Consider the following 13,519-nt stretch of genomic DNA (forward strand, 5'->3'; position numbering starts at 1 on the left):
ACAAAAGGTTGGTAGTGTCCGTTAGGAGGTAACCTGATTTAGATTTTTCAATGGAGTCTGATTAATATGATTAATATGATTATAGACATATTTTTCCTAGCAGTAGTACATCCACATTATCCAGAAGGGTATAATTCCCAGACATAGTTCAGCATGCTTTATACATGGCTTAGACTGAGCAGATCTCAGCTTTGTGTATAGATGCTTTTCAGTTCTGTATATAGTCATAGTTGTGCAAAGTAAACTTCTGTAAGCAAAAACAAGGATATGTCATAGGCTGGAGTTTAGGGAGGAACAGTTTTAAAATAGTGGATACCATTAAATACCTCTCTTCAGAAGTTAATCATTGGATAAAATAAACCATGTACAGTCAGTATTTGAAAGTTACGCTAGGAGAATAGAGGAAAATATGTGCCTGTCAGGTGAAATAACAAAGAAGCAAAGCAATTATTAACATATGAAATGTTGAAATGTGGCCTATATATTATCCCTGATTCACATCACCTGCTTTTTCCAAAGGAAATACTAATACAATAAAAGGAGAGGAGGTTATAATATTGACTTTTCATTAGTGACATTTTTGTTCCTTTATTATTGCTGTATCGCTACTAATGATTTTGTTCCCATTTTGTGCAGCTGGACAATCCGGACGAACAAGCAGCACAAATTAGGCGGGAGCTTGATGGACGTCTCCAAATGGCAGACCAGATTGCCAAGGTAAGAGAAGTGGTGGGAGGGAGGGCTGTATACCAGCTATGAATCCCCTTTTTATAGCACAGGCAGTGGCAGTGTTTATGAAAAGCTGTTTGTGTTTTTATACGTTGACACCTTCCATCAGAGAAGCACACATTGTCTGTTATGGCACCTGCCCTCCAGAAGGAGATCCCCCAGAGATCCAGATGACTCCCCACCCTGATGGTGTTCCAGATGTTGTTAAGACCTGGCTGTTCTCCCAGGCTCTGGGGCAGAGTGAAGGTTGAGGCCCTGGTGGATGGGATTTTTTGGGTTACATGTTGTTTTTCAGCTGCTCATGATTTCTTTTTGGTCTTCTATAATTTTTAAAGCTTTTAAATTGTAAACTCCCCTAAATCATTGAGAATTGAATGGCCTATAAATTGTACATATGCATGTATGCATAAATAAATAAATGCTGTGACAAATCCAAGGGACTAGAGATTTAAGGCCAAATGAGTTTGAAAACCATATTGTATTGTTGCAGTGATATAAATGAGCCAATGCAGTATAGCAGTTAAGGCGTTGAACTAGGGTTGAGAAGATCCAGAATACTGGAATTCTCTCAGCCATGGAAATTCTCTGGTGGCTTTGAGCCATCCACTCTCTGTTATCCCAACCAAACTCTCAGGGTTATGATCCCAGGAATAAAATGAAAGGAGATCTCTAGGAAAGCCATCTGGAGCTTGTGTAGGAAAGGTGGAATATAAATTAAATAAATAATTCCAGTGCCAGTGACTTTCACCCCTTGGGTGAAAGCACCATAAAAGGTTAGACTGATTCTTGATTTAAATGGGGTGGGTGGGTAGAGCTCATGCTGGTGTTCTTAGGCTAATCACAGGGTTGTTATTGTGTGGACAAAATGAAGGGAGAGCTCCATGTAAGCCTTGAGTTCCTAGGAAAAAAGTAAGATATAAATCTAATCACAATTTAAAATAATGGCATTTAAAAAAGAAATTGAAAATTGCAGGTAATAACAAAAATATATATATGAAATATTGCTAAACATCACATGCTTACAGCATTTATTTTTTTAACTTATCAAAGAAGAAGGGTGTTTGATTCAGTTGTTACATGCTTGGCTTGTTGGTGTGATAGAAGAAAGTCATTAGAATAGAATATTTATTCCATTAGAATAGAAGTGACCATTTCTGAAACTGTTGTCTCATGTAGTTTAGAGGGCTCAGTCCTTGCTTTAAGTGGTGCTTGTTCAGGATTATGGGAGTTACAGTACAAAACATAGAGCTATCACACACGCAAAGACCAAACCACAGCCTGAGAAGACGATAGATGCAGAATGAGCTTACAGTGATTCATGGGTTTAGTTGAACTAAACATAGGAAGGAGCAATAGGGAAAAAAAGTGTGTGGCCCTTATTGCATCAAGCATGGTGTACTTCCTTAGGAAGTGAGATTGTGTATTGTAAATTGTGAACACCAGAATAGCTGAGGGCTCAGATGCACAACTTGCCAGGCTTCAGTTCCTTCACTTGTCCTTCTGAGTCTGTCTTGATACAGTGTTTTCTTAACACATAGACCCTTTACTGTACATGACAGCCTATGCAGTTGTATCAATTACCAGTTCCAGACCTTTTCAGTTCATTTTCAAGAAGCGCAGATATACGAAATGTCCAACCAAATTAAGCTACCAGTCCCTGAAGGAGAGGGGATAGCTTCAATGTTTATGTACCCTATTTTGCCAGGGGATTGGGGGGGGGGTGGAATCTCAGAATATGTTGGGGAATTTTTTTTTTTAGCAAAACACTCCCAAGATATCCAAGTGGATCTTTGTATTATTAATAAATCATAATACATTATTTTGTTGTTGTTGTTGTTTAGTCGTTAAGTCGTGTCCGACTCTTCGTGACCCCATGAACCATATTGCGCCAAGCCTTCCTGTCCTTCACTGCCTCCCTGAGTTTGCTCAGTTTCATGCTCATTGCTTCAGTGATGCTATCTAACCATCTCATCCTCCTTTTGCCTTCAATCTTTCCCAGCATCAGGGTCTTCTCCAAAGAGATCTCTCTTCGCATTAGGTGACCAAAATATCTGAGCTTGAGCTTCATTATCGATCCTTCCAATGAGCAATCAGGGTTGATTTCCTTTAAGATTGACTGGTTTGACCTCCTAGCAGTCCAGGGGACTCTCAAGAGTCTTCTCCAGCACCTCAGTTCAAAGGCATCAATTCTTCAGCACTCAGCCTTCTTTATGGTCCAGCTCTCACAGCCCTACATTACTACTGGAAAAACCATAGCTTTGACTATGCGGATCTTTGTCGGCAAGGTGACGTCTCTGCTTTTTAATATGCTATCTAGGCTTGCCATAGCTTTCCTCCCAAGGAGCAAGCGTCTTTTAATTTCATGGCTGCAGTCTCCGTCTGCGGTGATCTTGGAGCCCAAATAAATGAAGTCTGTTACTGCTTCCATTTCTACCCCTTCTATTTGCCAGGAATTGATGGGTCCAGATGCCATGATCTTAGTTTTTTAAAGTTGAGTTTCAAGCCAGCTTTTGCACTCTCCTCTTTCACCCTCATCAAGAGGCTCTTTAGTTCTTCTTCACTTTCTGCCATTAGGGTGGTATCGTCCGCATATCTGAGGTTGTTGATGATTCTCCCTGCAATCTTAATTCCGGCTTCTGATTCTTCCAGCCTGGCATTTCTCATGATGTACTCTGCATATAGGTTAAATAAGCAGGGTGACAGTATACAGCCTTGTCGTACACCTTTCCCTATTTTGAACCAATCGGTTGTTCCATGACCGGTTCTAACTGTTGCTTCTTGTCCCGCATACAGATTTCTCAGGAGACAGGTAAGGTGGTCTGGTATTCCCATCTCTTTAAGAATTTGCCACAGTTTGTTGTGATCCACACAATCAAAGGCTTTTGCATAGTCAATGAAGCAGAAGTAGATATTTTTCTGGAACTCTCGTGCTTTCTCCATGATCCAGCGAATGTTGGCGATTTGATCTCTAGTTCCTCTGCCTCTTCGAAACCCAGCTTGTACATCCGGTAGTTCTCGGTTCATGTATTGCTGAAGCCTAGCTTGTAGGATTTTGAGCATAACCTTGCTAGCATGTGAAATGAGTGCAATTGTGCGATAGTTTGAGCATTCTTTGGCGTTGCCCTTCTTTGGAATTGGAACGTAAACTGACCTTTTCCAATCCCGTGGCCACTGTTGCGTTTTCCAAACTTGCTGGCATATTGAGTGCAGCACTTTAACACCATCATCTTTTAGTATTTTAAATAACTCAGCTGGAATCCTGTCATCTCCACTAGCTTTGTTGTTAGCAATGCTTCCTAAGGCCCACTTGACTTCACTCTCTAGGATGTCTGGCTCAAGGTCAGTGATCACACCAGCATGGACATCAGGGACATTAAGATCTTTCTTGTATAGTCCTTCTGTGTATTCTTGCCACCTCTTCTTAATCTCTTCTGCTTCTGTTAGGTCCCTGCCTTTTTTGTCCTTTATCATGCCCATCTTTGCACTAAACGTTCCTTTCATATCTCCAATTTTCTTGTAGAGATCTCTAGTCTTCCCCATTCTATTGTTTTCCTCAATTTCTTTGCATTGTTCATTTAAGAAGGCCTTCTTATCTCTCCTGGCTATTCTCTGGAAATCTGCATTCAGTTGCTTATATCTTTCCCTTTCACCCTTGCTTTTCGCATTCCTTCTTTCCACAGCTATTTGTAAAGCCTCATCAGACAGCCATTTTGCTTTCTTGCATTTCTTTTTCTTTGGGATGGTTTTAGTTGCTGCCTCCTGTACAATGTTACGGACCTCCGTCCATAGTTCTTCAGGCACTCTGTCTACCAAATCTAATCCTCTAAATCTATTCATCACCTTCACTGTGTACTCAAAAGGAATATGATCTAAGTCATACCTGAGTGGTCTAGTGGTTTTCCCTACATTCTTCAATTTAAGCCTAAATTTTGCAGTAAGAAGCTCATGATCTGAGCCACAGTCAGCTCCTGGTCTTGTTTTTGCTGTCTGTATAGAGCTTCTCCATCTTTGGCTGCAAAGTATATAATCAATCTGGTTTCGGTATTGACCATCTGGTGATGTCCATGTGTAGAGTCGTCTCTTGTGTTGTTGGAAAAGAGCGTTTGCTATGACTAGCTTGTTCTCTTGACAGAACTCTATTAGCCTTTGCCCTGCTTCATTTTGTACTCCAAGGCCAAATTTGCCTGTTATTCCGATTACTCCTTGACTTCCTACTTTAGCATTCCAATCCCCTATGATGAAAAGGACATCTTTTTGGTGCTAGTTCTAGAAGGTGTTGTAGGTCTTCATAGAAGCAGTCAACTTCAGCTTCTTCAGCATCAGTGGTTGGGGCATAGACTTGGATGACTGTGATATTGAATGGTTTGCCTTGGATACGCACTGAGATCATTCTGTCGTTTTTGAGGTTGTACCCCATTACTGCCTTTCCCACTCTCTTACTCACTATGAGTGCAACTCCATTTCTTCTAAGGGTTTCTTGCCCACAGTAGTAGATATAATGGTCACCCGAATTAAATTCACCCATTCCCGTCCATTTCAGTTCGCTGATTCCCAAGATGTCGACGTTCAATCTTGTCATCTCATGTTTGACCACATCCAGCTTGCCTTGGTTCATAGATCTTACATTCCAGGTACCTATACAATATTGTTCTTTACAGCATCGGACCTTCTTTTCGCTTCCAGATACATCCACAGCTGAACGTCCTTTCGGCTTTGGCCCAGCCGCTTCACTCTTTCTGGAGCTACTTGGAATTGCCCTCCGCTCTTCCCCAGTAGCATATTGGACACCTTCCGACCTGAGGGGCTCATCTTCCGGCGTCATATCTTTTAGCCTTTTAACATTGTCCATGGGGTTTTCTTGGCAAGGATACTGGAGTGGGTTGCCATTTCCTTCTCCAGCGGACCACATTTTGTCAGAACTCTCTGTCATGACCTGTCCGTCTTGGGTGGCCCTGCACGGTATAGCTCATGGCTTCACTGAGTTACGCAAGCCCCTTCGCCACGACAAGGCAGTGATCCATGAAGGGGAATACATTATTTAGCAACAGCATTTGGAGAAACAGCCTATCCCTTCTCCTCTTTGACCCCTCATTGTGTTTCTCTTTTCAAAAGCATTGTCACAGCAGGTACTTCAAAGGAAACCAAAATAGATGTAAAAATTAGTAATAGAGCAGAGCCCATATTTTTATTTTTATTTCATGCATGTTACCATGTATTTCATGCCTTTTCTCATTTTGAATACAATATTGGGTGGTATTTTAGGATTTGATTAGGGCAAGAGAGTCCAAGTTTCAAGTCCATAACTGTGGAAACTCATGGATTATCTTCGGGCCTGTCACAATCTCAAAGCCTAGCCAAGCTCACAGAACTGTGGTAGGGGTAACGTTTGAGGTGGAAGTGCTACATATGCTATTCTGAGCCCAAGAAAGAAAACTGGGATAAAATTCTAACCAATAAATAACATAATAAAGTGAGTTAAAATTACTGTCCTCTACTATAGCTTTATTTGTTCCGCTTACAGTTTGCCACAGTTTAAAAATAATATTAGCAAATCACTGGAAAAAATATGCTTTAAAAAAAAAAAAAGGATTCCATTTTTATTCTTTCCAACCCAATGGAACGTTGGAAAGAAATTAGGTGAAGGGGTTCAAGACTTGGTCAGCAAGACAACTCTCAAAGGGACTAAATTTTGTATGACAGGAAAAGCCTACCATTAAAGCTGCAGACAAGAAGATCCAGAAATAATTCCCCCAATCCATTCCTGTGGGAGAGGCAGGTGGGCAACTGCTCTTCCTAATCGTGTAACCCAGCACGCCCTATGCTTCTCAGTGCAGATATACACGTTGTTGTGTGAACCTGCCTTAAAAATTCAGGCTACTTCTTTCCTGAGCTAGTCCCCAGTTTAAGAATGAGTTCTGTTCCCAAGGTCTGTCCTTAAGTCGAATTTGTATGTAAGCCGGAACAGTATTAGCATATGATACTGTATAAGTAATATTGTGTAATGAACTTGAACCATTGTGCATTTAAGTCGAATCATTGCGTATTTAACTCAAATTTTGCTGCAATAGGCTCCATTCTTAACTATGGGTCATCCGCAGCCCAGGCGTTCTTAACCCGCAGACTACCTGTACACATAAACACACTCAGAAGCACATACGCCTGCAGATGCAACATGTTAACTCGTTACTCAGAAAAGAATACAGGTGTGTCCTGTGGCTATTACTGGTTGGTAAAGGGGTTGGGAAGGATTCCAGAAGCCATGTTCTACATGTTTTCCCTACCTTGTTATCTTCTGAAAGGATCACTGAACTACTCTAAATTAGATAATAGTTGTCATATCAGTTGGGGACCTTGCCATTAGTGACATGGTTCAGGTGTTGGCCTGACATCCAGGGTGAGATCCACCTTCAGCTCTAGAAGCTCGCTGGGTGCTTTGGGGCCAATCCCTCTCCCTCTCAGCCCAGCCTACCTCACAGGGATGGTACTGTGGGGAGAAATGGGAGAAGGAAGTAAAATGATAGCTCTCAAACAGATGTTTGATATAGGTGCTAAAGTGCGATAGAGTTAACTGAAAGAAATTAGTTTGCAAAAGTGAATTAACTACATTTTTTTCCCCAAGGGCTGCTGCTAGGTAATTTTAGGCCTTGGAGTTAAGGGTCTCCCCTCTTAAGAAGGCCATTCTGATTTACTTCAGTTGTCAGACATACCACAAATATTTCTGTCTCCTGTGCCCTGCCATTTCACAACAACTTCTGCATTTCGAATAGGCTATGCTCTACAGCAAAAGAGCAACAGTGGGAGAAAAGGAGCAACAAAAACAAACAAAGCATCAATAATGACTTTGAACTGATTGACAATCCAGATTTTTTAAAAAATACTATTCCTCTGATTTGTTTTGCATTTTAGACTCTCTGTACTATAATCCCAGCTTCTGCTGCTCATTTTCTTGGACATCAGCATAAATATTTGTGAAAAAGAATTACACATCTTTAAAATAAAAATAATAAGCGTTGCAACTATGCTGGGCTGACTACTCCTTGTCTTTAAAACATTTGGAATAATAAAAAAGAAAAATACAATGAGTAGTATCAGCCATTGTAAAAAATACAATGAGTAGTATCAGCCTTGGAACAGCCAAGCATTCCTGTTCCAGGCAATTTTGGTTGTAGGGCCCTGGTCCTTGAACACCAACATTCAGCCTGTTCCACCCACCCCCTACACACACACACACACATCAATTAGTTCAACACTAATTAGATATCTTCTTTCTATGCTGGTAATCAGTACAAACACTGATATCCTGTCTATCCCTCATCATTCCAGTAACAGTACTCTCTATAGCTTGCAGAGTGAGAGGAAAAACCAGAAACTATGCATTGGGCACAGTGCCTAAGGCAGATAACATCTCTGGCAAACAATCAAGCATTTGCCACAATTTATCACTTTGTCCAATCTGTCACTTTCAAGTTCTATCTCCATTCAAGAACCCATGAGTGTCAGCCCTTCAAGGTAGACCATACTAGGAAATCAAAGTCATGCAGGCCTATACTACTTATAAAGCTACAGTAACAGAATCTTGCAAGTCTGAATGCACTTCCCCCTTTATCTTCATGAGAACTAGGGAGGGTCTTGTCTGAGATGTTTTCTCAGGTTACATTTCTGCCCTAGATGCAGGTTTCTTTTATCTGACCATTGTCTTGGTAGCAGCTCTTCCTCCTATCTCTCAAGGCCATTCCCTCTTCCCACTACAGCAAGCTGCCATGTGCCAGAATTTACATGGCTGTAACTGCCTCTTTAGTAACCTCTAATGCATGGAATTGTGTTACACAGTTGTGAGCATTGTATTCAGCATTTTCCCAAATCCCTGAAAAAAAGTATGCAAAACATTAAAAAATGCACATCTCCTTTTCTTATACTAGATGATAGAACTCCATGGAAGCTTTTACAAGGACTGGAAGCAGCCACATACCTTCTTGCTAGAGCTTTGAATGTAGAATAATGACAGTCCATAAGGAAATGAGTTTCTAACACTTTTAAAGAGAAGTTAGTTTTCCATGCATGGAATATGGAATGTGGGTGTGGCAAGTGATTGGCTCAATCCCTGCTGTGTGCAGGTTCAGAAGTACGTGTGCAATGTGTCACTACTATTCCATTTATTCTTCCTAAATTCTTGTACATATGAAATGTTGGATGTGATCAACATTTCATTACTTTTGGGATAGCACAGATTTAAGATGAAGTCTTACAGCCTTTTGAATATTGAAGACATGCATTCAAAAGAAACTATGATGGAGAAAGGCAGAATTTGCTTCTTCCTAGATAATATAATCATTGTAAGGACTAAAAGCAAGTTCTATTATTTGAACATTCAGGATATCTCCCAAAATGGACATCTTCTGAAAAGTGGAAATATGTGATAATCCCATATAGAAAATTCTGTGTTCTTAGAAAGTATTATGAAGAATCAAATACAAAGTTATAGGGGTTGGAAGGGACTTTTGCATAGAGTTATAAGGGTTGGAAGGGACTTGGAGATAATCTTGTCCAGCTCCCTGCCTGATACAGGAATCTATACTAATAACATCCCTGACATGTGGCCACACAGCCTCTCTCTACACCCTCCAGCAAAAGAGAGTCCACCAGTAGGAAGTCTGTTCCACTGTTGAACAGTTCCTTCCTGATATCTAACCCAAATCTATTTCTTTGTAATTTAAACCCTTTGTTTCATTTCTCCCCATGATTTTCCCTTCTCCTGGCTAAATGTACCTAAAGCCTCTCATTGTTCCTCATACATTTTTCCTTCCAGACCCATATCATTTTGGTACCTCTCCTCTGAGCATATTCCATCTTGCCATTGCCCTTCTTAAAAAGCAGTGCCCAGAACTGGATGTACTCTACTGGGTGCAATCTGACTAATGCAGAAGAGGGAGGAATGATGACTTCTTTTGATCTAGACCTGTGTTTCTCAACCTTGGCAGCTTTAAGATATGTGGACTTCAACTTCCAGAATTCCCCAGCCAGCATTAACTCAGGTTTCTTTTGTCTGACGATTGTCTTGGTAGCAGCTCTTCCTCCTGTCCCTCAAGGCCATTCCCTCTTTTCACTACAGCAAGCTGCCATCTGCCAGAATTTACATGGCTGAAACTGCCTCTTTAGTAACCTCTAATGCATGGAATTGTGTTACATGCTGGCTAGGGAATTTGGGAAGTTGAAGTCTGTGGTCTGAAGTCTACATGAAGTCACCAATGTTGAGAAATGCTGGATCTAGGCATTATATTTGTATCTCCACTTTCCTTAAGGAACATAAAGCAGCATCCCCCATTTTGCCCCTCGCTTTGTGAGATGGACAGCTATATAAATGTGATGTATTAATTAATTAATTAATAATTAAAAAATTGGTGAGGGATGCTGATATGAGAGAAAATTATTTTACGCATTTATAATAAATGGATTCTTTTCAACAGTAAGTTCCAAATAAGGTACTAAGAAAAATAGAGGCCTTCAAATTGAATTACTTCTTAATAATAAGAGTTCATATAGTCAGGCTTGATATTGCTTGGGTAAGACCCCTACAGATAAGGCAAGCTGTAAAAAAAATACGTAAATAATATGATCCTATAAGCAGACTATTATGTCTGGATGGCAAAAGGCCAGATGAATGCTGGTGGGTAGCAAAGAGTTAGAGTTTCTGTACCTGTTGGTGCCATTTAGTGACCATCTAACCTGGATCTGGTACTGTATATTTATTGTAAGAAACTTTGTGCCTAAGAAGAAGTAAATGTTTTCTTCCATGAGCACACACTTCTTGTCTTGCATATTATGCATTAGATCATGAATTTACATCAATCATTAAAAGCGTTGCATGGATGGACAATTCCTCATTTTCTAAATAACCTTTTAATGAGGAATCTGTTCCACAGCCTTCCTGTCACAACTTAACTATTTCTCAAAGTGCCCCAGTGGAAAGATTTGGGCTATGTACTACCCATTCATTAAAACAAAATTTTGCTTGGAGGAAGCATTTAATTTTCTGGTCCCAGGCATGATTCCATAAGTTAAAGATTGATCAGTATAAAGAGTTTTTATCCCTCATGTTGAAAACTAGACAGGGTGTAAAATAAGACATAAAACAGCAAAGTTTTATTGAGTAAGAGTGAGTAGAATTACTGGTGTGATTGATTTCAGTTAAGGATTCTTAAACTCTTGGGCTAAGAGATTGACCACTCCAATGGTATGTGAGAAAGACCTTGGGAGAATGGGCCAAGAAACGCTGCCTAGGGAACTATCAGATAAGAGACAGCATAGCCGGCAACTAGATAGTGAGAAGGGCAAAACTGATATCAGCCTTACTAGGTAGACCAGACAGGAAACAAGACCAGATGAGCTAATTCTACTTTATTGTAAAGCTACATTAACAGAATCTTGCAAGTCTGAAACTACAATTCTCCTGCTGTCTCCTTTACAGCCCAAGAAACTAGGGAGAGTCTCTTCTGAGCCTCTTGCCCTTCCCACTATCTAGCTATGGGCCATGCTTTCTCTTATCTAATCATTCCCTAGGCAGCATTTCTTGGCCCATTCTCCCAAGGTCTTTCCCACATACCATTATAGCCACAGAGAAAGATGCGTGAAAGCTCTTCTTTAAAATAGTTTGTGCCCAAGCAGGAATGGTCATCCTTCTTCTCTCAAGGGCTACATTCTTTCAAGAGCCAGATGGTGGAAGATACTGAAAGAAGCTATGCCTGCAGCAAAGTGAGGTGCAGCACACATTATTCCCCAACAATAATCTTTTTGAATACTTTCTCTCAAGCAGCTGATTATGGGAAGGGGACAGATAGTGCTCAGAAACTATCCAACTGATTTCTTGATAGGGGAGTTGAAATCAGGCTTTTTATGATCCCTTGACGTTTTATAGCTCTTTGTGAAAATTATTACACAAAAAAGCTTTTATTGCACAGTTGGGTTTTTAGGACTAAAAGATATAAAGAAACTCTCCTGTTCCCTGATGCAGCATCATATACATGTACAGTATGTGATGTCCAGGATTTCAGCTTCACACTCTATGGTCATTTGATGTTCTTGCTTGTTTTCTTTTTGGCCATGACTTGACTGCTTTGGTCCTTGTGTTCATCATCTTGTAACACTCATGTCAGACAGAAGTCTTAAGGGCAGATTCAATATTAAGATCCGTCTTCATTCCGCTGCTACTTAAATATTCAAACTCTCCCCGGAACACTGCAAAACAAAGCTGAATGCTTCTGTGCCTAAAAACGGCAAATACTTCTTCACCCTCTCCTGCCACCTGTTTTCCATGTACCTGGTAGGCATTAGAAGAACTTTTCTATGCAAGAGACAATAAAAGAGATTTTTCATGCAAGGGGGAGTCGGATTCAAACTTACATATACATGCAGCAGCTGCTTTATGCAAACATCAGGAATCAGGCCAGCTCCCACAACTCTTTTGGCTTATTCTTTAGGGCAGTGTTTCTCAACCTGAGTTGGCAGCTTGAAGATACGTGGACTTCTGGGTGAGGAATTCTGGGAGATGAAGTCCACACATCTTCAAGTAAATGCCTAAACCTTTTGTTTTCAGCGATCACCAGGAAACAGTACATGACCAGTTTTATCATTATTGGGTAACTTCAGACATGGATAGCCAGATCTTATTCCATGGGTTTAGACCCTTTGCTGGAATTGAACTTATGGACTCTTGCTCTTTAAATAACTATATACGACGCATTAGTTTCAGGAGCTATCCAGATCCTAACGTTCAGTTCAGTGGTGTTACAGGAAGGGATATATAGAATCTATCCGAGTGGTATATATAGTACAGTCAGGCTTTTGTTGTTTCTTTGAATTAAGAGCTTCGTCACAACAAACTATTACTATTTTTGTCCAATTCTTCTTCTTTTTTTTTTACTATTATTCAGTAATATTTTAAACTGCTAGTTTTCTTTCATACAAAAGTGCCCTCCACCCCATCCCCATGTATGGACCAGTATTGGTCCATTTACTAAGGATTTTAATTTGCTTTTGGGTCCTTTGAAGTTCTGGTCACATCTATAACCTGCTTCCCTCTATTCCTCCATGCCTTGAAATCACTGCATGCAGTTTACTCCACTTGCCCCTATTTACTAAAGTTGAACCTATGAAGTATAGAGTAAGACTTGGGGGGGTGGGGTGTCAGGCACCTATACTTTAAAACTTCCTGCCTAAAAACATGTGTAAGCTCCCTATGGCCTCATCTACACATGCAGCAGAAAGAGTTGGTAGACTCTAGCTACAAACCATAGGTTTTGAAAGCCCAAAGCAGTAAGCAGGAGGTGATCCTGAAATATTTTCCCAGTAATGTCTGTAGCCATCAGCACAGATCTTTTCACATCAGGAGCTCTTCTGCAGTAATATCCCTAATGCATAGCTTGAAGTCCATATTGGTACCGTGGCGTTCTACCTTCTGATTCAGGCATGTCTACATGGTATGATAAAAAGTCAAGATGGTAGCCATGATAGTGTGGTTGATGGTGCCTCACAACACACATAAAAAACCCTGATGTGGACTTCAATCACATCAACACAGCTGCCATCCATCTTGTGGCAGCCCCTGCTCTGGCCAGATGCTTAGAACTATCTTATAAAATGCCCATTAGCATTCAAAGATCTTAACTTAAAAGCTTTCTTTATGCAATGACTGGAAGAATTGGCTTTTGACATAATTTTGCTATTGCATTTTAGGTTTAATACCTGTTGGTAAGTTGAGTTGAGTATGTGTAAATATATGCAATCCCGTCAATCA

At 40.4% G+C, this 13,519-nt stretch overlaps 1 protein-coding gene across 1 annotated transcript in view; it reads left to right on the plus strand.

The window, feature by feature from the left end:
- Positions 1-13,519, plus strand: part of CADPS (calcium dependent secretion activator) — a 402,311-nt gene that overhangs the window by 148,459 nt on the left and 240,333 nt on the right. Inside the window, exon 4 of the mRNA XM_088134415.1 lies at positions 637-717. Coding sequence (XP_087990541.1) covers positions 637-717 — 81 coding nt within the window. The remainder of the gene's footprint in view (positions 1-636; positions 718-13,519) is intronic.

Source organism: Python bivittatus, unplaced genomic scaffold (assembly GCF_059951505.1).
Source record: "Python bivittatus isolate LINGU-HERP-01145 unplaced genomic scaffold, Pbiv_v1 ctg000080_np1212, whole genome shotgun sequence".
Classification (NCBI taxonomy): Eukaryota; Metazoa; Chordata; class Lepidosauria; order Squamata; family Pythonidae; genus Python; species Python bivittatus.